Source organism: Bombus fervidus, chromosome 2 (genome assembly GCF_041682495.2).
Source record: "Bombus fervidus isolate BK054 chromosome 2, iyBomFerv1, whole genome shotgun sequence".
In the NCBI taxonomy this organism is placed as follows: Eukaryota; Metazoa; Arthropoda; class Insecta; order Hymenoptera; family Apidae; genus Bombus; species Bombus fervidus.
The window spans coordinates 21,406,442-21,432,763 of record NC_091518.1 but is presented as its reverse complement, the minus strand read 5'-3'; the positions used below and the strand labels follow the sequence as shown (position 1 = coordinate 21,432,763).

General features: G+C 36.5%; 2 protein-coding genes across 2 annotated transcripts in view; one reads left to right on the top strand and one right to left on the bottom strand.

The window, feature by feature from the left end:
* The window catches only part of LOC139997825 (uncharacterized), a 210,746-nt gene extending 194,831 nt beyond the window's left edge, over positions 1-15,915 (bottom strand). Inside the window, exon 1 of the mRNA XM_072021812.1 lies at positions 15,674-15,915. Within this exon, the coding sequence (XP_071877913.1) occupies positions 15,674-15,763 (90 nt within the window). The 5' untranslated portion in view covers positions 15,764-15,915. The remainder of the gene's footprint in view (positions 1-15,673) is intronic.
* The window catches only part of LOC139997821 (dipeptidase 1), a 235,545-nt gene continuing 212,106 nt past the window's right edge, over positions 2,884-26,322 (top strand). The window contains exon 1 of the mRNA XM_072021800.1: positions 2,884-3,396. Coding sequence (XP_071877901.1) covers positions 3,391-3,396 — 6 coding nt within the window. The 5' untranslated portion in view covers positions 2,884-3,390. The remainder of the gene's footprint in view (positions 3,397-26,322) is intronic.

Genomic DNA, 26,322 nt, shown 5'->3' with positions numbered 1-26,322 from the left:
CGGAATTAGTCATTAGACGGGATAGACGCAAAATCTGAAGACAGAGATCTCCTCGTTGTCGACGTGTACTCAATTTGGTATCACCCGAGACAACGAAATTCGTGTTTCGAACGAAATTAATTAAATCTTGCAAATTGGTCCAAGAGACTTCTTCGCGTGCAATTAGGCGTGATGTAGACAAACGACGTAACGTCATTACGATTTCAGGTGGCACTCTGTAAATTGGCAGATTTATATTTCTCAAAATAAATCATAGTCGTAGTTTCGCTAGCGTGAAATCGCAGTAACGTCACATAATACGTTTGTACCGAGCCTAATATCTCCAACGAAATCATAACGAATATGAATAATATCTAATGAAATCGTCGTTCGTGATATACTGGATTGGAAACTAAGTGATTGCGGATTTTATCATTAGGTGTTATTGAACAAATCCGCGATCATTGCCAACTCAATAGATCGATGCACTGTATTATTGAAAATGTAAACTTGCTCAGTCGCATAAAGTTACCAATCGTCGTTTGTTTAATTCACAAAATTCATCGATAAATATTTGGCGTTTGAAACGTGTATCGACGAGGCTATTTTTTCGTTTTTGTGATAATTATAACATCGAAAAGAATTTTATTAATGAAGAAAAAGAAACGTTTCGGAATATATTATATCTGTTATAAAACGACGATTTTCTTTTCTTTCGAAGCAGCGTAGTATCGTATTGTTGATCGAAGTATAGAATCTCGAAAGACTATTGCACACAGCGATGGCTATTGGCGTGGTGACATACGTACATGCGTTCGATGCATCATTAGAAACGTAAACTTGGCCAATCGTACAACTTCACCAATGCGAAACTGCGACAACGTCGGATCATTTGTCTGTACCGAACTTTAAAGCTTCTTGCGGTCAATTATCGAACAATAATTGTTCTTGACTAACCACAAACTCATCGTTCGAGCTTACATTCGAGTCGAGTCGAGTCGTGATAAAAATTTTACGAATCGAAAGCAACGACGAGCAGTTAGTTGTACTCTGGTATTACGGATTAAGTTGATTCAGCGTAGATATTTAGTATCTACAAAGGAGTGACGAAACTTTTAATAGTTATTATAAATAGCGCTCTAGCGCGATTTAATACGTCAAAGGAGTCATACGTGACTGGATCCCCGGAATTATGTAATGATTCGCGGAGAACAGTGAATTTTCGTGAGGGTAGATTCACGTGAAACGCGTTTCTATGAAATTTAGAGAGAATGTTGAACGTAATACTGTAAGACGTTTAATATAGATAAACACATAACTTAATTTACTTTTACTTGTAATTAAAAAAGATTTTATATTAAATTTAATTTAAGTGTTGCCAGACGTTATCAACAGCAAAAAAAGAAAAAAGTTTAAACGAGATCGCGACGCGTAAATGACGAAGCCAAGTGTCGCTCGTAATTACGCGAGATTCACGTACAAGTCGTCCGACGTGTACGCTCGAGACTTAATAATATACAGCATAATGAGAATTTCAAGCGAACGCATCTCGCCAAAGAAGTAATAATTAACGCGCGGTTGATATAATCTTGGCATTTGAAGATCATGGTCCATTTCGTGTTAAAAGAGATTTCAAATGAAACGCGATCGTTAGATGTAATTCAAATCCTCTAACGTTTGAAACTCTACAAATATAAATGCTGAAATTTATGCGCCATTTAAACCATAAATTAATTGCTACGATTCAATTGCCAGATTATATTAAGTCTAATTCGAAGGGTAGAAATGATCGCAGCGTGAAAAATAGATGCTAAAAGTGCTACTGAAAGCGCGTTTTTATTCAAACTGAAACGCAACCGTATGCATTGATCGAAGCGGTACTTCCGCTTACTCGACTCGAGTACTTATGCAAGATGTGCCCGCTAAAACACGTTAAAGTCACGTCGCGGTTATTCGAAGCGAGTTGTTTAGCTTAATCGGCGGTTTCTCTGTACATCGGCCAACTTTCTTCTTTCCTCTGCCACCCTTTCGATCGCACCCGCGTTTAAAAGTATCCTCGTCGTTCTATTCGACCGCGAGAAAAGCTTATTGGTAATCCGCACTCGCAATGGTCAATTAGCAGGAAATCTGTGTGTTTTTCTTTTAGGCTACGTATCTCGTCGTATGCCACGCGTGTATTTTACAAAACAAACGCCATAATTGCGAGTACAAGGCGGAAAGAACGAAATCGCGAACACGAAAATAGAGACAAAGGGAAGCAGGAGACACGCGTATACCGTAAAAACTGTCGTACGTTTCATAATCTTTAGAGACGTCCTATTTTCAAACCATGTTTCAAAGCAGATGTCAAAAAAGAGAAACGCGTTTCACGACCATCAAATAATAACGTCCTTCTTCTTCTGTCTCATTTTTTTCCGCTCGCCAAAACATATCCCCTGCACAGAGGCGCATAACCAGGGACGTTTCTTAGCATTTTCAAAGCTGACGAATGCTTCGTTTCACCTGTGCCTTCCAAATCTAATTTCACAGATGGATCAAAGCGCTTTGTAAATCTTCTAAACGCGCGAGAACGTTTCTTAATTAACCGACGTCCGCGTTCTATCTGTGAAACAGCATACTCAAAGAGCCAATGCCTAGCAAAGGTTCGGGTTAATCCACACAGATGTTGGAACAGATAGAAGCGGAGACAAAGGGTGAACGGTCTGTCGGCGTAACAAAAACTCATTGTGAACGCGGCCAAGTGGCAATGGAGGTTAGAAGCGAGTGTAACGGAGGGCGCAGCAGCATTTTTCGCGGTGACACGCCGAAGAAATTCAGGGGCATCGGGAGCCTCACATGGGAGGGTTTTGGAGGCTGAGTAGGGAGCTTGCGCCTAGCCAGGCCGACTGGTTCGAGCTTGCGAGCTTGCGAGCATTCGAGCAGCAGCCAGTCGCCGGCTGCCGGGCCACGACCTCGCATCTCGTCTGGCTCCTACTACCTCTCATATCGAGAAGTCGCGAACCACGCTTCTTCCATTCTTCTCGTATTTTATCTTCCAGTGTTTCATCGTACAGCCTTAACCACACGAGTTCAAACGTCGACGCAGTTCGCCCTATCGTCGCGTATCAGTTTTTCCTTCTTTTTCCTTTCCTCGTTGCGTCCAACGTTCCAATGTGACGAACTTTCGACAAAAGTTTTTTCCAATCACGAAACAAAATATTTCGCCTAACAGTGTGAAAGTGAAACTCGCAATCTCGGACTGAGTGAAGAAGAGGGTCGTTTCGGTCCAAGTGTCGATCGGTTCACGGAAATTCTTCGTTGAGGACCAATCGTTGTTTCGGCATGGCGAATGGGTGACAAGCACGAGACTCGTGATCCGCCGCGGGTTGTAGGTGTTTTTCAGCAACGGGGGAACCATGTGAGGCTACGACCATGAGGGTGAGCATCCTTGTACCGATATTTATAAACTTTACGTTACACGGGTTAAATTTTACCTTTGAAATTTGAACTTATTCTTCGACATTAGACTATGAACGAATGGTCGCAGAATTCTTGTATCATAATTTTTGATCGAGAGTTTAAGTAACCGAATGATGCTTTCCCGAAAGTTTAAAGGTTCTTGAAACCGAAGCAAAATTTCGTACCATGATATATACATACGCGCTACCTGGACGTGTTTTCGGCTTAAACGAGATGTAAATAAATAAAAGGGAAACGATCGAGTTACACGAAAGGTGGACGGAATGTCAGCACGAATTTTCTGTATTACCGCGTTTACTCTGTACGTAACCGTTTAAGCCCACCCGTTGCGCGCGCTGATTTATCGCGCGCTGAACGAGCCACGCAGCTTTGAGCTGTAATTATTTTCACGTGACTGCTGTCAGGATTAAACTCTCGCCCCCGATAGGACGTGTTTTTGCGTTACCTCGTGTTCCTCGCGTATTAGTTTGACCATCAATTTATGTTCTATATTCTTTCCTTTTTTAACGTTGCACGAAGTCTCGGAGGTTGAAGGAGCTTCGCTGGTTTCTGGGTTATTTGGGTCCTATTTTTTAAAGTATAGTCGAATCCACAGGCGTCGAGGAGTATTTCGTACGTGTTCGAAATTATATTGTCAATCGATAGTTGCAGGATCGTTCGACCGTGTTGTATCGCGGTTTACTCGGAATTTATTTAACGCGCTTCTCTTCGAAATTAGACTGGCAACAAACGATAGCAGAATTCTTAGATCGTCTTACGATGTTTGGTTCAGAATTTGTTGAAATTTCTTAGTAAGAATTTAACTAATAGAGCGTTGTTCTCGTGAAAGTTTATACGTTCTTCTTCGAAATTGGACTGTAACTAAATAGTTGGGGAATTCTTAGGTCGCCTTACACTGTAATATTTGCACGAGGATTTATTTAGTCGAGTCATGTTCTTGAAAGTATATACGGTCTTCTTATTCTTCGTGTCACTCACGTCGCGATTTTTAATCCTAAAAGTCGTAGAATCTTGATAAGCATTTCGAAAGTAAGGAAGCTTTCGAAGGCTCGGAAATTAGTTCGTTACATCGGGATCATAAATTGAACACGTTGGACATCCTTACGCTGTATTTTCCCAAACTTCGTTAAAGGTTCTTCGTTTTCCAGACGTCGCGACCTTACGTCGGAGATTTTAAAAATAAATTTCAGAAGGCAAAAGCTACGAAACATACCGTTTCAAAGAATCATATTTCACGGAAATAGAATAGAATTATTAACACGTAATATTTATATTTGAACTACGCTTTACGCAAAACTTTATCGATAAAGATGAGTTACAGTCGCAACGATATTTAAATCGTTTATACGCAGAAGATAGTGTGGATTATAGATGAAACATAGTAAATTTGTAGTAAAGACGTATTTCATTATTACACGGTCTAATGTAAACTCTGCTAGAACGTATTCAAAACACTTTCCTGCTATAATCTCACAGTATTACTAACATTCCTTGTTTCTGCATGCACGTATAAAGTTTATTATGCATTTATCCATTTATCATAACAACGGTTTTCGGACAAGTGAACAAATAAATTTCATTATTTCAGCCATTTTCAATGTCGGTCATTTCTTGAATCTTTCTAGTTCTACTTTTTCTACGGCAACTACAATTACGTAATTTCTTTGTTTACAATTCATTAGCAAGATATTACTCGAAATTCCTAAATTTATTTCAACCGTGGGAAATATTAATCGGCGTTTTGTATAATAATCACATTGTTATTAAACATGTTATTAAACTTCGTATTCTAAATAACACACTCGTCGAATCTTGTTTCTCTATCGGTAAACTATTACATTAAAAATTAGTCTACTCGATGAAGCTCGTTTTCAAACAATTTCTTATCTTTTTCCAATCTTACCGATAATGAGCGAAGCCCTTCTAATGTGTGCTTAAATTTCCATACGAATATCTCGATCGATTTAAAAACCGTAACAATCTGAAGAGGACTATTGCCTTTTTTTCTCATCGTTTAAGACTCAGGATCCGATAACAAGTGGCTTGTCACAGTGGAAGTTTGATAAACGGTACATCAAAGATGAAACTTTAATATGAAACCTTGATCAAACACCTTCATTTTGAGATCAGAGAAAATTGCGCGTTTGCAATATATAAGATGAAAGCGATGATATTAGGGAGAATCAAATCCTCGTTGCGTATTTGCCAGGCAAACGAAATTTTGCTGGATCGATTAAACCTATCATGAGATAGCGGCCGCTTAATTGGTGTTTTCCCAAGGAAAATACAGGAATCAATTGGGGGGTATCGAGGCGCGCGAGGGAAACGGCTCTACTAATTTTCACGTAGTCACGATTTCCGAGTAGAGCCGCTCCAGGTTTATTGTCTTCGTCGAAGGGAGTCGGTGTGCGAGCGGCACGACTGGCAAATTAATCCTTGTTATCGATCAACTAGACGCGATCCGTCTGCGGCTTTGTTTCGGCTGGAAAGTCGTCTACTGGAGATGAGAAAGTGTCCGAAATCTTGCTCGTTGCGATACCGTAGCGTCCGTGGTAATTTCGCGAGTCGACGAATAATCTCGCAAAAACTTTTCTCCTTGTCAGCCTCGAGGTAACCAAGTAACTCGAAAAATTAGCGATAAGCTAGGGAAATTTAAACGAGCAATTTGTACATCTGCAGGCAAGAAGATTCCACGTGTACGTTATTATTAAGTTCTTAATGATATATTTACGAAGCTTATTCCGCAACTGTAAATATACTTACAAGTTAATATGTATTTGGAAGAATTACAGGCTCTCATTGTACAATAATATTTTAATATTAAAAGTTCTTACAACTTTGTAATTTGTAAAATTTGCTTCGCTTTATGACTGTTATAGCAGGGAATTTGTTAATATGAAAAAGCCGATGTTACTTCAAAGGGATGCATGTAATATTCATACGCCTATGAAAAATTATAGGTATAGTTGTGTATTATCATGAGCTTAACGTTAGCATATGTACGTTATCTTTTTCCTCCGAGGTGTATATTTCAGCACGTTATTTATAATCGTGCTATAAATGTTATTAAATTTGTACATTTTATTGTTATACAACATAAATTATATATATAACATTATTCGTAAGAATCGTTCATAAAAAATTAGGAGCGAGTGTCGAAGAACAAAAACAGAGAAATATTCGTCAGAAAGCAGTCGAATATCTGCCCTTTATACGTACGTTTAATTAAATGACGAATGCATTAGCATGTTTAATTATGATAAAGCAATTAGTACCATTCTATATACTATGTTCTGTACACTGACTTCTGTATATTACAATGCGTTCATATCCAACATAATCTTTCCTGTTAATTCCTTTCTGTTCTACTTATCTACCTGTTAACACTTTTTCCTATTACTTGGAGAACATATTTGCAAATAAAACTTTTCCGTTAAATGCTAGATGAAAAAACCCCTTAATTAAAATTCCTGTAAATTCCAAAACGATAAGAAAATTTCACAAAAGGCTTCACGAAAACTTCCACCATCTTCTTCGCGATATTACAATTACCTATTCACCGTGTACTAGTAAGTATAGCATAGAAAACACTTAAAGAGGCTGCAACTTATCGTTACAAAATTTCGTCGATAGACAAAACCGTGCCCCGGTGCACTGTCTTCTGTCTTGGTTCGCTAACTCGAGCCACGAGGTCGAAGTTTTCGCCAACCCTCTTCGAGACAAGTTCTTTCCCCAGTTTCGTTTACCGAGGAAACTCGCAGAGATTCGATTAACAATCATCTCGGCTCCCACTAGGCGAGCTTTTAATTGAAAGATTGCATAGTTAACGTCAGGGAATATTCTCTATCGACAATTCGGTTTACTCGAAAGTTTCCAAAAGACTCGATTAACTCCGACGATAGTTGGAAACCGAGAGATCGGTCGATCTGTGAAATCCGGATGGATTTTTCGATCGAGTATCGTCAAAGCGATGCTTCCGCTTCGGAAAATCGCGTGGCAGATAAAATAGCAGGGAGAGAGGAACAGAGGAAAAAGAAAAACGATACAACGAAGGTTGGCCGTGAACGCGAAACAGAGGCGAAAGAACGGTAACCTTGCCCTAAACACGACCAAGAAATTCCGCGATGACAGCCGTGTTATTTCTCATTTACGAAACGAGCTAAGGCTCTCCTGCAAGTCATTTCAAACAATTTTCTTGCACGCCGGTAAACTTGGTTGGCTACAGGCAAACCGTAAATATTCTCAGATACGGTTTCCGTGAAAATACAGTGAAGGGAAGCACTCGCGTTCCAGGGCAAACAATTCTCTCCCTTGTACTTCCTTTGATCTGTACGTCGATACTGGAATCTACGAATGCGACCTGGTATTCGTTTACCTTTTGACAATCCCTCTCGCTCGTTTTCAATAGCCGAGATCGCGAAATTAATTAATCGTAGCAGCCATTGTGTTTTAACATTATATCACAGGTAACAAATAACGTGAAATTGTCGTAATAATATTGTATTATATTATTATTATTATTATTAATACATCGTAATATTATTATGCCGTGTTATTAATTGTCATTGTGTGTCTTCTGAATCGTCAACTGCTACAGTGATATAATAGCTTGATAAATTATGATTATACATTGTGAGTAAAAATATTATAACTAATACATTATTAGTATTATATTTTTAATATATTTTTAATATTTGCTTCTGTATATTTTTACACGTTTAATCTCTCGATAATGCAAAGACTCAATTTAATCGAAGATTACTATATTTAACGTACGTTATTTTAAAATAGAATTGTAAGAACATTTGTAACGTCCGAGGTACTTAAAGATCCCTAGTAGTATTAGGTTGTCCGAAAAGTTTCTTTCGTTTTATAAGGAAATAATAGACGCACAATTTTATATTTTTGTTTTATATCAGTTTATTGAATTGTGTACGAATATAATAATAGACATAGAACGAAGTGGATCGTACCTAATTCGATGAAATAACGTAAAAGAGAAATTGTTGTTCGTTTGTTATCAGCTTATAAAACGAAAGAAATTTTTTGGACAACTTAATACCTAAGAGACGACGCAACTTTGCTAAACATACGTAATAGTTGGAGCATCCTTTGTCACCCATAATACGTATTTTTTTTTTTTAGATGTAAACTTTCTTACTTGAAATATCCAAAATGTTTTCAGAAGTTGTATCATTTTGTAGACAGCCTCGTACGATAATGATAATACTATCACTTTGTTAAACGAGATTAATAAGATTAATAAGACACATTTTCTTTAATAAAGGGATACAGCCACTTCGAAGATCATTATCATAACCTGCGATACCGAACGCTTCGAGATAGTAAAAAGATCAAATAAATAAGTTGAATGAAACACCCTTTATACTTTATTTTATTCCTTTCTTTATTAAGAATTTAATTAAATATTCGCACAGAGTAATTTAAAAGAGGGAGAGAGAGAGAGAGAGAGAGAGATCCGCATTATTGTCCTTGCCTTGATTATTCTTATTCCATTATGAATTCACGATACTGAATTAGAGAATTTGCGAAAGTATGACGAGAGAAATTCTTCAAGCAACGATATTTCGTTTCCATGAAACGAAAATTGCGTCCGCATTTTCCTTTGTACCGGCTTTTGTGACATTTCTATTGAACAGGACGTCTGGATTTGAATGAAAGAATTGCATCATTTTCTTTCCTTTGTACCTTGTTCCCTGTCATCAGGAAACAATTCGTCAATTATTTATACGACGTAAAATCGACTGTTCGAATTTATCGCCTTCTAGCAGAACTGGCCCATGAAATTTTAATTTCAGAATTGTTAATATGTATTCGTAGATACAGCCGTTTACGTCGATATGAAAGTAAACGTTTGTTCCACCGATGATGTACATATATCGGGACAATCTTCGTGATAATCTTCGTACTTTAATCGCTTGCCTTTAATCGATACTGCGAAGAATTATAATCGTTTCTCTTATATTGCGACGTCATCGAAACTTCGAAATACGATATTCACGAAATACGATGTATGGTAAATTAATAATTTGAAAAACGGAAAGAAATAATTCTTTCGCCAGGGAACTTTTAACGATTTGACGAAATTATTTGCGGGGGGAACAAAGCGTGAAATGTATTTTCACAGCCAAGCAGTACGGATTTATTCAGTTTCCCGGCGTCAACGTTTACGATAGTTCGTTTGCACGTCGATCGCATGCAGCACCGTTATAATAAATTTCGTCCGACGCGTCACACAAATTTCGCGTTTCCCTTCGCGACAGAACTTGATTTCCGGTTCTTGTTCAACCCTGTGTTTGCATCCGGGGCTACGAACGACGATCAATCATTGTGATAATTAATGATGCCCATTTCTAATTATCCGTGTCCTTGTTACTGTTGATCAATATTCGTGCTTTCCATTCGATCGAGCCGATTCGACGTTGTAGATGGAATACCGTTCAGGAAGCATCTTGTATCGATTGTGCTTGTGCAATAAGTGCCGACCAGTTATCGATAAGCTTCGTAACGCTTCCTTGGTTGAAGCTAAATTACTAGATCATCCGCTATGGATAGCCAGAATATTTTCCTTAGATGCATCTATTTACCTATTTTCAATGCTACGTGTCATATAGGAAAATGAAATATATTTTGAAGAAAAAGTAACGTGACGCGTACAGTTAACCCCTTTTTTTTATATTCTGTACATGAATTATGATATTTGTAATTTTGTTTGTAAAGTAGTTTGAAATGTAAAAACGAAACAAAGCAAAATATTTGCGTTAGAATGAATATTTTACTGCACGTATAATTTGTTAAATTCCTACGAGATTCTTACAAAATTTTAACGCCTATATACACGATACTTATTAGCGAAGAGATTCAAAAAAGTATTGGCGAGCATAAGGTAAAAAATACTGTAAAAAGGTAAAAATTGAAAGCAGCTTGTATGTACCGAGGGACGATGACGTCTCGTACGTGCATATTAATAGATACAACAATTGTAAATGTACCGACGATTCGCCGTGGTGCACAATATACTGAGATTCGAGCATAAAAATGTGTTTCTCACAGTATTGGAAAAATGTATATAGCGGACGAAACGATTCGATGGAAAAGGGAAATAATTCTCGCGAGACGATCGTTAGAGGTACGTTATTTTTTTCTTTTTTTTTTTTTTTTTCATTTGGAATTCGGTATGACCATGCACGAGCAAAAAAAACATCCCTAATGGTACGGGGAATCACGGAAATTTGAATTTCAAGCGCAGATACGAGGGAATACGTTAATGCGCGCGTGTTATAAATAACGCTGCGCCATAAGCATTTGCATTTTTATTGTAATAGTTGGAAAATTCGTTCGTCGTTCCGACTTGGAACTTTTCCGGCGTTCATTGATATTTAAAGCAACAGAGAATAAACGAGGTTCGAGAAACGACCGTCCTTATATACGTTTCGAAAATTTATTCGGTCTAAACCCCTCTCAAATTACGCGAACTTGTTTTTTGTAAATTCTGTTCATTTGAAACTATCGAATAAACGTAGTATACATAGGGATAAATTATTTCCCTTTCATTCAAAATACTTATTTTGGAATTTTATCGCACTTCATATTCATATTTAATGTTTTTTTTTTTTTTTATTCGCTTCTCTGATCCAAAATGATCCGCTTCTCTCATTTAAAACACAGCCCACCTCTCGGTAGAGTTCTGAATATTTCATAATATTTTCATAATATTATTTAATATATGGCATCGCTCTAAGTTTTCCAATTTAAAATCTAATATATTCAGTATATTCGCTGTTGCTTTTAATTAATTTTAAATAAATTTATGAAACTCACCTTGCCACGAATGCTCTTGGTTCGAACTTTCGAAATTGGCAGCTATTAAAAATTAAATACTAGGTCATGAATACAGAAAGCTAAAAAAATAATATCGCGTCGATAGATCGGGAACGATAATTCGTAAAAGTCGAATAATGAAAAAGTCGACGGAATTTACGAAACGATCTAATAAAAACTTCTATAATCCCTGAATCTTTTTCGATAAAAATCTACTGTATTTTTGAAATCAACGACACGGCGTTGATTTCTCCGTGATATTCGCAAGCTATGATTAAACGATTGTTTAATAATACTTTCCTGAGAGTATCGACTGCGGCGAAAATCGCGGCGGAAAATTCGTGCACTGGCCACGTTTTCATAATCCTCTTACATTTTCAGTTAACTGGGTCGATGGAAATTATACGTCGTTGTGTTTGCACCTGTTATGGCGAACGGAAAAATAAATCGAAACCCTCTGACAAACATTGACGAAACTGGTGGTAGATAAATAACAATTATCCGCTTATGGAAAGTACCAACACTCACTCTCTCTCTCTCTCTCTCTCTCTCTCTCTTACTCTCTCTTCATTTTATACGTTAAAACGCGTTGCACGATATCGAGTGTACATTGTACATACATACATATTAGCGTGAACATTGCTCGTTGTTAATAACGTTAGGGCACTTTGGTGAATAACGTTTATTCATTCAACTCATTGTTAACTAACAGCGAATATACGCGCCGAAGATTATTGTTCCCGAACAATTATTTGAAAATCTCGATGTTTATTAAAACCACTGCGATGCATTAAAAATTCTGCGACGTAATGTTTATCCGTTGTATATTAAAGAGGAGGCTCGCGAAGTAAAATCTTGGGAATTTCAAGTAAATTCTCCTACTTACTTGTAAGTAATTTATACTTATTAAGATATGTATAAGTTTGTGTACTAGATTAGGTTAGATGCGTAATAACACTACTTGTATATGAGAATCAGTGTGTGGACGCGTGTATGTGCGCGGCGTCTCGAAAACAGATGAATGTAAAATGTTCAGTCGGTTAACAGTCGGGTATGGAAGAAAGTGGTGAGACGCGTGCAGGTGTGTATCGATGAATATCATTGGAATCATTTGTAAGATAAACATGTAACTATTCTAATATAAATTCCAAGTGTAAATTTAGTGTTCATACACCATTATCTCGGCTATTAGGATCCGAAATTCTCAACAATACTGATATTATTATTCAGTGATTGGAAAATTGCAAAACTTTTTTTCTGAGTATCAATTTCTGCTAACTTCTCTGTATCTATCTTTTCATATGAATGCAGGGCATAAATGGTATTCCAAATGTACAGTTTATTTGTATCTTCGTTCAAACAATTTTCAAGGAAACAAGTTTCGTTGAATGTAAATGACGAGAAAAAGATTCAAAGGTGTTATTCGAAATAATCGTCCTTTGCCTTCGTATTACGCTCGAAAACGATATAAGTCGCCTAATTACTTCCCACGTATTGTCACCATATATGTAATTACTTCCACGAGTTATTCAAATTTCCACGAAAAATTCTACAGGTTGCATTTCTTAACTTTACCTTCAATTGCTAAGACTTCGTTATAACATCTTCGATACTTTCATTGGTTTTTCTCGAAATATTAAAAGTGTAAATACAAAACGTATGCCGACCTGATTCGGATTAGTAAAATTAATTATATTTAGATTATTTGAATCTTTGTTCCACGTTGCATCATCGAACGAACGACTCGAAGAAATTTCCAACGCGATCTTAATCAATGTCTAACTGAGCTTGATGTTCGATAATTTTAATGGAACACGCGTTGACGGGGTTATCCTATAGAAAATTCTATCGAATTATCGAGAGAAGGGTTATCCCTGGTGATCCGAAGCACGAACGATCACCTCTGACGGATTTGCATATTTAATGCAATCATGCTAATCGATGAAAAAGTTTCCGCGGAACAAGAAAGGGACGAGGTAGGTGGAACGAGGGAAGAACGAAGGGAAAAGGATTATAAGAAGGACGCGGACGGGCTTTTTCGAGGGTGGTAAGCATCCTGTAACCGGGTGGAACGTCGGAGCGCGCGAAAACTTTTCAGAATATTTGCGTTACAGCGGGGGCTTGTGCGCCGGCTGTGGCAACGAGCAATATTTAAATTCATGGCAATCAGATCCGATTGAAAAGTTCAACGTGACCCCGAACTTTGCCGTAGTTATCGTCATGGGACGTGAAAGAAATGAAGAAGAACCATAGAAACTTGTGGTTTACCGTGTATCAGCGACGCGATAAAGGTTCGATTTAAAGCATCGTACGACAAAGGATCCACTCGATTTTTCTTGAGTTGCAACGGCTTCTTGCCGCTACTCGATTACTCGGTAACCTTCTTGAATTTTGTAAAAAATTCTTGTAAAAAAGAGAATTCGTTTCCTTGTTATTTGATGATTTGTAAAGGTGAAAATGAGGGCTATTAAAAATGTATAACATATACAATATTATTTTATTCGTGAACATTCTTCTAACTCTACCATTTTCAAATTTCTGTGAATTTTTTATGGGCAAGACATTTTTTTAATAAAAGAAAAATACGTACAGAATTAATAACTTTTCCAATTTTTAACGAAATCAATGCAACTTTGCGGAACGAACATCATTGCAAATATCAGGAATCGAATTTAATAGTTGAATTTACATCAAACTATTTCGTATTTGATCGTCTATCGGTAAAGCTATTAAATGAATATTTATTTCAGCAATCGTTCGAGATACTCGTACAAGTTTCTAAACCAAATTAATGTAATAATTCATGATATTGATTGGAGCGTCTATAAACACGGTTGCACATTTTAAAATCATATTAGGGAACTGCTACATTAATATTTGTATCAATGTGATCGTCGTTCATACCGTGATAATTCCTTCCGCATTTTAAATTCACCTACGCTTTCGATGTAATCGATGTTACTCGCCCAAAAGCTAGCGAAATCGTATTACCAAGCAAAAGGTGAAATCGAATTTAAGACGAGATGATTGAAATCGGACGAGAACGATTCATCCAAGTATACTGGAATCCAATCCTCTTAATGGAAATAGATTTAAAAACTAGCATTGAAAGCAAATTTCCATACGTAGATCCAAAACATTATCCATTTACGCATTAATTCTATGAATAATATTCGCCAGAAAACTCTGGTTTGGTACGATTTATACGTTCTATATTCTAAAAAAGAATCGCTTTTAAAGTAAAACTAAAAAGAGATAGAATTTAAAGTTGTACCAAAATGATTATTCTTTCTTAAAAAAATAATTTTCTTCCTACGTTTTCCTCTTAGGAGAACGAAGCGAATCAATGTCAATATGGAAAATTTTGTATTATGTCTATATCTATATGTGTTATATCTAATAAATTAGCAAATTAATAAGTTTAAGAAGTAATCATATTTTTCTAGTATGTCAGAAAATTGTAAACCTCGAAGTTTAAAATGACACACGGTATTTTAATTTTGCCAAAATATCGCAATATCGTATTAAACAATATCCTGATATCCAAAATTTTCACCAACGAAAGGCTTAATTGCACGTGATTATACCAGCAACGAAAATATTTTTACGTTTGGTGAGCGGCGAAAGCGAATGAAGTAGAGCCTAACGTCATCGGGATGAGAATATAAGAGAGAAAATGTAATATCCACGGTGAAGTTCTAGTTTTAATTTTACGGCAGAGAAACTGGATTGAAAAATCTCGGATCCTCGATTGGAGAGCCAGATTCATGATTCTAGCGAGAAATATAACGAAGAGTAATAATGAGAAATAAAAGAGATGATCCGTCGTTGGTGCGGTTTTAGCGCTGAGAACGAAATAATAGCATGTACGAGCCGGGATATACACGTTGGCCAAATGAATAATACCCAAATCAGCAGAGCTTGAGAAGTATCAGAGAAAGCCATTATCGAATACGCTGAGTTTGTTAACAAGCACGGTGTAAGGTTCATCTTTTGTTCTCCTTTTTCGTGGAATCGATCGCGCAACACCTCGATGAAAAACGACCAGACTAATTAAAATACTCGATAAGAGGATCCCGAGTAAAATTACACTCGTTGAAGTGCACATAATTTCAATTCATCCCAAGAATCGTATGCACTTATAGATTTTATGTTAAAAATTGCCCACGAAGTATAAATAGTCAATTATTTCATAATTATTTGGTTGATCGGTACTTTCTTGAATAATAAAAGTAATACATTATTATATAGGTTAAGTTATAGGTTATCAGAGCAAATACATTTTCTTACATGGTAGTAAGAAGTACGCAATAGAGCTCCATAACCTATACTTGTCACTTGTCAATTCATTATTATCGGCTAGTAAATCATTGCACCAGATTTTCCAACTTACCACATACGCTAGCAGAGGTTTACAATTTGTCGTAAAGATATTGTATTCCTGCATAGATTCCAAAAATGAAAGGAGCTTGTCGTTGAACATTCTCTCTGATCACTCACACTCTCACAAAACAATCCAAGAACACAACATTCACCACGCGCAGTCTACGCTACGAGAAGAATAAAGTATAGTAAGTAAAATCTCCAATACGTCGATTCAGCGGAAAATTAGATAACAAAACCACGACAGAATCAATTCAAATTCACCAGGTTTGTGTCTCATTGATGCAGTCAAAGCGCGGTTACATATACTAAACTTAACCTCAGCCACAAACAACCTCAAAGTCAACTGAGAAAGTTAATTTGTCGCGTAAGCTGTATACACAGTCCGCCTGAAACATACACACATGTAACAACAAAGTAAATTTAAAACAGGCAAACAGGTACGGATTAAGCGGTAGCTATGGGGGAATACAGCCTCGGGTCTTGTTATTCAAGAGGAATACATTTTATTTTACGACTATAATGAGTAATTCGTTTATCTTCGGACAGATTAAAAAAAGAACAATTGTTTTCTAAAAGTGCATACTATAAAATTGTAAATGTAACTTATTACAAAATAAATTTGATATCATATTTACTAATATAATATAACTCATAATTGAATTATATTATAATACAAATAATATAAATTTATTTCGTTTTAACTCTCTGTCTTTTTTCTCCAAAGAATGCCTCTGTCGAGTCAACAGTCCCAGGCTTTAAAAATTTTAATTCGTTCCTGTAGCCAAAAATATTAACCGCCATTTGACTTCGCGTTAATTTATCAGAGTGAAGTTAACGCACATACAGCGCGAGAATCGAATTCGAAGCCGAATGAAATTCGAGCCAAGCCACCAGTCGAAATTCGTTCGGTCCAACGGTCAAACCGCGAGAAATTCGTTAGCAGTGAAATACGAGCGGTTTGCACGGAAAAGCGTGAGAAATACGTGCCGCCTTTTCGTAGAGTATCGAAAGAGAGTACCTGAAGCGTCTGCCAGGAAGAAACAGTAGTAGAAGTAAGTGGCGAGTTAAATAAAAGCGTGGAAAAAAGAGGTTGGTCGCTGGTGAAACGTGGTGTTTGCATAATATATGAAAATTTCGAAGACACCCTCTCAAGGAATCATAAGATCGTGAAAAAGAGTGAAGAAAGGAGACTGTAGCAGGCAGCGAGGAAAAAACGGAACGATGAGCGGGATTGGAAGGTAAGAGGAGTGTTTCACCCCGGAACAGGTTGAATGCGGGTCGAAAGAATAAAGAGGGCTGGCTCGTGAGAGAGGCGACCGGAGTTAGTGGAATTTCTGGAATCGTTGGGACGGGTCACACGGTGCTTCGTAGCCTTCAGTCAACTTGTTTCGAAAGTTGTTTCTTATTTATTCATGAATCGCGGCCGTGTAGCTGCAGCCGGAATATACGTAGCAGGGGAAAGATTTTCGTCGCGTTGCATCATTATGGAAATCCATTACAACTGTAACGTCGAATTTCACGGATTTCCGCGGTAGAATTTCACGCCAATCTAAACGCCTCGCCCCCTTACCATCGGAAAATTCAATTTCCCTCTGGAATCGTCGTGTACCAGCTCTTCGTTAGAAACGCGCTTATTTCCCTTTATTTTATTTTTTTGTTTCGCTTTTTTCTTTTTTTTTTTTTTTTTTTGGTAATGCCGATTTTATTTTATTATATTCGAACGAAGGAAAACGGTGACAAAAATGGCGGCTCGAAAGAAATCGACCGAAATTATCGATTTTCTGGTTGAAAAATCGTAACGCTCTGATCGATTAATATTGGAAAATTAAAAAATCGTTGGTTTTATAGTGAAAATTTTATTGGAATATATTTTTGGACATATCGTAATGCGTATATTATATACTTTCGGTTACGGATAAATATGTAAGACGTAATTCTGTGAAAATTCAGTAAATCTGGTAAGAAAGCATATTTCTGTTTAATGTGTGAGAGTTTAATTATTTAGTAGAGAGTGTTAGTGACACGTAATTACAGAGGATTATTTAGAATCCTCTGCGAGATAATGAAGTATTCTCTAAGTTGTTGTCTAACTCAATTAGCCTCGTTATCTCGTTTCATTTTGGGCTCAAAATTCAGAGTAATATTAAACGTGGTAATAGATGTGAAATATGTGGATATATTCGGCAGAATATTCTGTAGGAAGCTAGTCGTAATATATTATATGATAATTATCAGTTTTAATTTTGTTACTTATTATTATACGATTATAACAAAAATTAATGAAAAATTCAATAGCGATAGAATAAACTAATTATTGCTATATTACTGAAATACAACGAGTATTATACTTAACTATTAATGGATAAAAATTTCACTTAAAACGATCGATTTTTTTTTTTTTTTTTTGTTCGATGAGCGAAAACGACAAAATTTTCCGATTAACCCGAAGGAGGAAAAAAAGTAAGAAATTACTAGCGTTCGCGATTTTCTACGCTCGAGACGATCAAAGTAAAATTAATCCCGACTTGCTGTAGCTCGTGTCCCCAAAACAGAAATTCGGGTCGTCGGGAAGGGTATGCAAACGCGACGAAAAGCCAAGTCAAGACCCATCAAGATGCGCGTCACGTCGAAGGGCTTAATTTCGCGAAACGCTCGAAAAGTCGGTAAGTATGAATAATCGTGATGTCAGGGCCGTTGGTTGTCGGCCACGGCGACTTTGCGTTGGCCACGAGGAAACCCGAAACCAGGTAAACCATCCATTACGGATCATTATCGAGTCTTGATTTATAATCCCCTTCGAGCGACTAGGATCCTAGATCAGCTTTCGCTGCTTTATCACGAAACCTGTAAATCCGTCTGCTTAACGTCCTGGCGCGCGACATACAAGCGGATCCTTGGATTGTCGATAGTTTCGGTCTCAACCTCGCATTTTCCAAAGGTTTACATAGAATTACGTAACGATACGCGTTTCTACTTTCAACCTTGGATATTTAGCTTTTCGTTTAGTTCCTTTTCTACGCCGCTGCTCGTAATACGATGGTGTTCTGTATAGGTTGAGTTACGTAGTTTTAACGAGTTGCAACTGCCGACTGGTTAAAAATGGAGAAACAATAGAACAACAGAGGGAGGGTTTAACGATATAATAAACTTTATCTTTCCGCAAGTTGTACTCTTTTTTCTTTCGTTGGTACGACGATGAGCTTGCAAAGTGAAAACACCGCTCGTCGAAACTGCATATTCTTTCGAGTAAGTTGCGATACGAGCGAAAATGCAAAATGTACGAGTTTTCCAGAAGCCTAGTATTTCGTGCTGCGTTCAAAGTGCGCCGGTTTTAATATCGCTGACACGTTTCGTGGAAACGAATAAAACGGTGAATGCGTTTGTTTATTTAGATGAAAATTGTTTCTTTCAAAAGTTCATACACCGAGACTTTAGAATAAGAAAAAATTTCCTGATTTATATTCTCGGGTCCTCCGTTATACGAGATTAATAATCCTTTGCGAACAGACTATAGCGCCAGCGTGGCCGTAATCATTTGTCAACACATCAATTAATCACTTTCTGAAAATAGATTAATTTATTATGTTTCTAATGCCGCGGAATCATCCATTATAATTTATTACTCGATCGAGACACAATCATCCCCCTGGATCCGATCCTCCAAATTCTATATTTAACGAACGGACAGACCAGCTACGAAATCAATTTGTACGCGGATCAACGATGGCTCGACTGGAAACAAACTTGATATCCAATAAACAACCTCGACAATATCGTGTTAAAATTATTCAAATTTATCTGAAATTAGATAATGAACTTTTTCATTTCCCGCGACTGGATAATGATCGATAATAAAATGCATAAGCGAACATATCGTATAATTTACATTTTTGAACGATTATATTTCGCACATATCATTCAATCTCATACACACACGCACATATAAATGTAATTGCAATCCAATGATCTTTCGTTAATTTTTGAGGTTGTTTACTCTGTATTCCGAGTCCTGACGTTTTCAGATTAATCAATTTTTTTAATGTTTTGGTTATTATGATTCTTGCTGCAGATATTTCATTTAGTGACAAAAAGTTACTAAATTATACAAATTATGCATAGAAAATCAGGCCAGAAAACAGAGATTTTGTGACGATTAATATAATTTACTGTTCATGTCGGGGAACAATTTTTACGTAAAATCAACACCATACTATTGGCTGGTAGATATTTCGCAAACTTTCGGTACAAAAGCTATACTTTTCCATGATACGAGAAACACTAAAGATAATTTAGAAAATTTCTATCCTAACAACACGACAAACGACGATACATTTCAATCTGGTGCAAATTTAAAAGAAAATCGTTTAACTCGGATCGATGAATAGAATAAGAAGTTAAAGTTGGATCAATGCAATATCGAAGTTACAGTTGTTTCATCGATCATCCGATAAATTGATCCTCTTACGTTACAAAATTGAACCCGTGAAAACATTTACCTTGCTTCTGTGTAACTCGGTCGGTGCACGATGTAATAAATCGTGGATGCAATACTCGTTCTTGACAGAGGAATTTCGTCGTTCTTGGAAATTACTGCGGCGTCCAAACGAATCCGACGTTCCGTCCTATTATGAACGTTTTGACGATTCCGGTTCGTTTAACCGAGTACGTCGTCCAAAAGGAGATGTTTCTTCGAGCTTCTTATATTTAAGAATATTTATTGTAATCTCGTGCGGTCATCTGATATGAAAATTTTGTGAATATTTCGAATAATAATAGATGCCACGTTCCACAGCGTTCAGTGTTATTCAAGCAAGGAATGGAGCAATAGAAATTTTGAATTTTATTCGGTTATCTTTATAATTATTTTAATTTCATATGAAATTATTTATTAGATGAAAGTACAATACATTGTACTCGAGTTATACTGTGCTATTGTAACAACGTAAATTGTACAACAAATATCGATCATATACCAGATGAAGATCTTATTTCCTGTTATTTTCACCGCACACAGTAGAATAGAGACAAAATAGAAGGACCAGTAGGTGGATTTTACGCTCCTAAATGAGACAAAGTTAGAGGAATGCGAATATAGAATCTTATAATTTTACTAAACACAAATTCATGCGATTTGCATATTATGGAAAAGTTTCAACGGAACTCGACGATATTGCGATCAGTCAGTTCCTCTCGATCTTCCGACAAGTTACTCAAGTTCACTCTTCCGTGCGTTCTAATAAATCATAAATCCTCCGGTTACACAATAGCAACCGAATTATACAAACGATCAGTTTCAAACCCCCGTAAACACAGGAATTGTACATCGAGTTTGCATGCAGTTTGGTTTCCTCTGTAAACTATTTGCTCGAGGCGAATTCTTCACGTTGATCCTAGACTGCTTGCGCAGGTTCACGAAGGTCCTCAGGAAGCGACCTGGGCATTCCATTGTTCGACTAAGTGTCCCAAACGTTTACAGAATGTCCACGAGATGCCCTATTGTCCGTCTAACCGTCCAGGATGTCTATATGATGTTTCTCGAACGGTATTATGTTGCCCGGGGACACTGCATTACCTCTGTTTATTACGTAACTCTGAAACGCTAAGCTTCATTTAAATACATATGCATATACGCCAGTAGCCGAAGAACATCTACAATATCCGTTTCAATAGAGTCGCACAATAAACGGAGATGTAATTTATCGGCCTAACTGATACAATGGTACACGAAGGGACAAGTCGCTGATTCATTTCGAATGTGCCTGCTATCATATATTTCTGATGTTACGTATATATATATATATATATATATATATATATATATATATATATATATATATGTCGGAGTAGAATTGTTTGAGTTTTGATTATGGGCATGTAAAGAATCTTCGCCTGGATTGTTCATTGTAGTTTCACAAACAAGATAACGTTTATTAACACAAATTCAGAAGAAATAGGTTTGAACAATAACAATAGTAACTAAACGCTGATAGCAATGATCTTAGATTCGATATAGCGAATCCACGGTCCACGGGCTCACTTTTATTAAACTCAGAATAGAATTTCTACACACAAAAGTATCGCTCACAATGACGCTCTTTATATTGCTCTCTAGACGATGTGTCACTCACCAAGGAGATCTCAAGAATAACTGAGTAAAGGAAACTTTCTTTTCCTTACGGTTGCGTTGGCTTTGTTTAACGTTGGCCTGGGATACCAACAAACTGTTACCGTTGCTAGGCAGACTCGCATAACTGCGACATTGCTCTTGCCCAGGGTTTGATTGTTAATACAACGTGTGTCTCACAATATTGGTACTTTTCTGTTAGATGAAACATTCATCCCGTGACCGCGGCTACGCTCGGCGACCGGTTGTCGCCTCGAGCCCAAGCTCATTGTCTCAAGTTTCGAATGACTGTGTCTGGGTTATTTCGTGAATGATATTGAGGCTTTTCCAAGCAATTCCAACGGGTGACCCCGTTGTCCTTTCATCTCCGACATATATATATGTATTCTGGTTTATCACGAGATAGAAGCATTAAATAATTTCCTAAATAATCGTTAAAACAAGAAAGACGTAAACGAAACTCGACGTTGACGTGGAAGGAATATGAGACTGGATCTCGCAGAGTTGATCTTTCGTAGGCAAATTACCTTTTTATCTACTTTACAAATTGGATATATGTTTTTGCCTTTCTCTTGAATCAAAAGTTCAAAAGTTCTTCGTGAATTGTCACCTACTTTTTAAATGTTATATCTTTCCACGCAACAAACTGTTATGATGACTCGATATCTGTACTTTGTTCGAATATCGCGTAGTGATTTATGCGCCCTCCTTTGCATTTCTATAATAATTTAGAGACGAACGAACTTATCTAGCTACAGAATTTTTAATAGCCAATTAAATTTCAATTTCGTAATATACCAACGATGAATCCGTTCTATTCGTGTCATAAACGTGAAGAGGTATACGATTGAAAAATTAAGTTCAGTACGTTGTTCTGATGCAAATACGCACCCACTCGTAGTCTCTATACGGAGTTTGAATATGATTCACCCGTTAGAGCCTCGGATTTGCATGTTAAATCATAATTTACCATAGAAGTGATTATATGCATATTCTATTAATTATTAGTCTGCGAATGTTTACTCGCTCGTGGTATAATTTAAATATGCGAAACTGTATAACATACAGTGTCCATAATGTACAAAAAGTTTCTTTCTTTGCGATGAGAAAAATTTATCTTTAAAATTTGTCATAAAAATTGCAAAGTATCTTTATGATTATGAAATTATAATTTTACCATAAAATTAATTATATACGCGCACCAATTAGTTCGTAGACTGTAACGTATCAAGATTATATTCGTACTGTAATGCAAATGCATTTTTAGAGCAGCTTATCCTAAACAAAAGCCCAATTCTTTCTCATAATCCCACATGCTCGTTTCATAGCTGTATCGTTAACCGAAAGCTGGATCGTCCTCTGACAAAAATACCAACATTCCATGACCGCTGACATAGAATAACTTGGGTATTACATACCGGAAATCCACTCCTACATGTGTCGTTTCACGGATTTAATTCCTGCTCTTTCATTTCGCGGGAAACCCGCGCGATATGAAGTTCTTGTTCTATATTCCATTGCGAACCTTTGGCAAAAATTCCAGAAAATCTCGAGGTCTTCGTTTATTCCGCTCACCCACGAAACATTGTAAATTTATGCGTGCGTCGTTTTTTCGCTGTTCTTTACGGCACGAAAGTATTGGTTTTTCATGCTAATTTTTCTTTGATGTGTTTTCGTTTAAAGGATTTCCTGAATCGCGGCCTTTTTGTTGCTACGTGGTTAAAACTCCGTATAATTATACTGAATATCAAAGAGTAATTAAAGCGTGTACATTATAGGAAAATCTTGACGTTCTTTCATATAAATTTCGTCAACAGCTTTTAATCCAATCATGAAGAGGATTTGATGAGAGTGGACGATTTCTAGAGGATTTTAAATATTAAAATTAAACATAAACTTTGTTTATTAAATTTTTCGTAAATATCAAATATTTACTATTTCCTCGTCGAATATTTCAATTAAAATTAGGTTTTAAAAGTAAGCTACAATTTTTGTAAATATATTTATGATAGAATTCGCGATCTTTCGTGTTAATTATTCCAGCAAAACGTTGAAAAGGTTGAGATAAGACGAGTATGTTGAAGTTTGTTTCATTTGTATCATTCTGTCACGATGAAAAATGTAGTTGAACCAGCTTTTTATCGATATGCAATACGAAATATCGGATTTAAATAATATTCTCCTTTATATACTGGAAATTTCGTACATCCTGTTGAAAGTTCGAAAAATTGGGAGCAGGAGAACAGGCTGAAATAGAAAATTTAGGGCAAGTTGGTCGAAACGTGGCTCTGTTTGTCAAGATTTTGTCAGCGTTTATCCCTGCGTCGTTGGAACTCGTTTAATTAAGCAGAAATTAAGGGAATGACCTTTAAACATTCCTCACGGCGATTTGAGCTTCGTTCCATATGCATAGAGCTTCGTTGCGCTCTTGAAAAATTCATAAGAACTCCACGCGGCCAAAATTATTCTATGCTATAAATTCCGCGCGTTTTAATTTTACGACTACGGCACGTAAACGGTTTCAATTTCTTCCTTTTGTTTCCATTCATGTCGATCGTGCAAAAGATAAACAATTTCTGGAAATTGTTTATGCAAATATATCTACGTGGAAATCTAAGATTCCATAGATTTAGCTGCAGCAATTTCATTCGTGTCGATACAGTACGTATAATTACACAATTAAAAGATACGCGTTAATCGCACGATACCGCGTTCGGAAAACTTTTATTTTGTTGAGAAAATGTGAAACTGCTTGTTAAACTACCGATTATTACACAATCTACGCCGTTCACAAACTCGAAGGATCATCAAATTAATATTTGAAAAGTGAGTTTAACTTTTGATCTGAAAAATAATTGCTTTAGCGACCTTTTTAAACTTAATTCTTCGAAAGTTTAATCGTTTTGGTTATTTTAACAATTCCAAGTTCCTTTTTCTTTCATTCGACAAATCGTACGTAAACTCTCTTATCCTCTTGAAGCCAATATTACTTTTTTAATGGAAATAAGCGGGAATAGGAATAACTGATTTTTCTTTCCTCTAATAATTTCTGTAATTACCACGAAGCGTTGGTTAAACGAGCAATTCATTCTAATCTGCATCAGCAACTCAATTTCAAAAAGTCGCCAGAGATCGCATTGCTCGCGATTTCTATTATCCGTAACCCGGTTGAATTTAGATTAGTCGCTAATCAAATTCATTTCCGAAAATTTCGTTTCATCCGTGGAATAATCTGCCCGCCTACACGTTCGATTTTCCAATTCGGTTGTGATACTTGCGAATAGAGGAAACTGTAATTGCTTTTCTTCGAAAGGAAACCTTTCTGGTTTTTCAGCGTTTTATTTTACACGCTTGAACGTGACTTCATTCCCCGATGAATGATTTACTTTTAAAAACAAATCGTTAGTTTTCTACCATCGGAATTCTTTAGATTTTTTACGTCAAGTGCAAACAAAAACGTGCTTTCCGTTTTCACCGCTAAACGAATTTTAATAATTTTTTCTTTTTTCTTTAATCGATGACGAAATATAATATTTACGGTTATTGATTTCAAAGTTGTTAGCCACGCAACGAATCGCGAAACGAGACGAGAGCGTAATACGAACTATGGTGGAAATTATCGCGAGCAGAGAAAACTCAGACACCTCGATACTCCTTCGTTGGTGAATTTCAGAGGCAGAAAACGAGAGATTGAATTAATGAAATTACTTGGAGGAGAAACGGTCAAACTGCGATACCATTTCTTTGCTTCTAATTTCTTCAAAATATTCATTTCTTAATGAAACCATTAATTAATTTCGACCAACCGCTCGGAAAACTTTGATGCTTTTTTTATTGGAAAATTACTCGACTAAATTAAAGATAAGACCGCGCAAAAACTCGCAACATTTTAACCCGTGTATAGAGAGTCGTTTTGCAATTGATGGAGCAGCTCGAATAAAAATGCATCGGATCGTAAACCGTGATTACGTCCTTTCTGTTTATATTTTATATTTAAAAGAAAGGTATCCGCTTGGCAACTTAGGTAAAAATGGCTCGGTGTGTTCGTTTGATATTTCACTGTAAATTGTTATTGCCTTCGCGTAACATTAAAAGTTTCCCGTTATTCTACAATTTTATTCTATTGTTGAGATACAACGAATTTCTGAAAATAGAAATCTGTTGCGCGAGTCTGGTTTTATATCGTAGCTCGTAAAAGCAATATTATTAAATTTATTTGTAATGAAGATTATTCATTCGAATTCAAATTGGAGAACAGATTAGCCAGAAAAGAAGATTAAAAAGAGAGAAAGTGTGAGAGGAACAATATTTTGAAAAGATACTGATGAATAAAACTGTCCAATTTGATTATTATTATTCACGAGTAACGAAGAGGAATATTTCTTTTCCTTTCTTCTAAGAATGGCTGACCGATGAAATGTTCAGAATTCAGGTCGTGCAACTATTTACGAGAATTCTTGTCCACTTAACATTTATCGCGCAAAGTGTCGAAAGGACGAATATCCGGGAAAGAGATTCGCCTCGATTCTCTT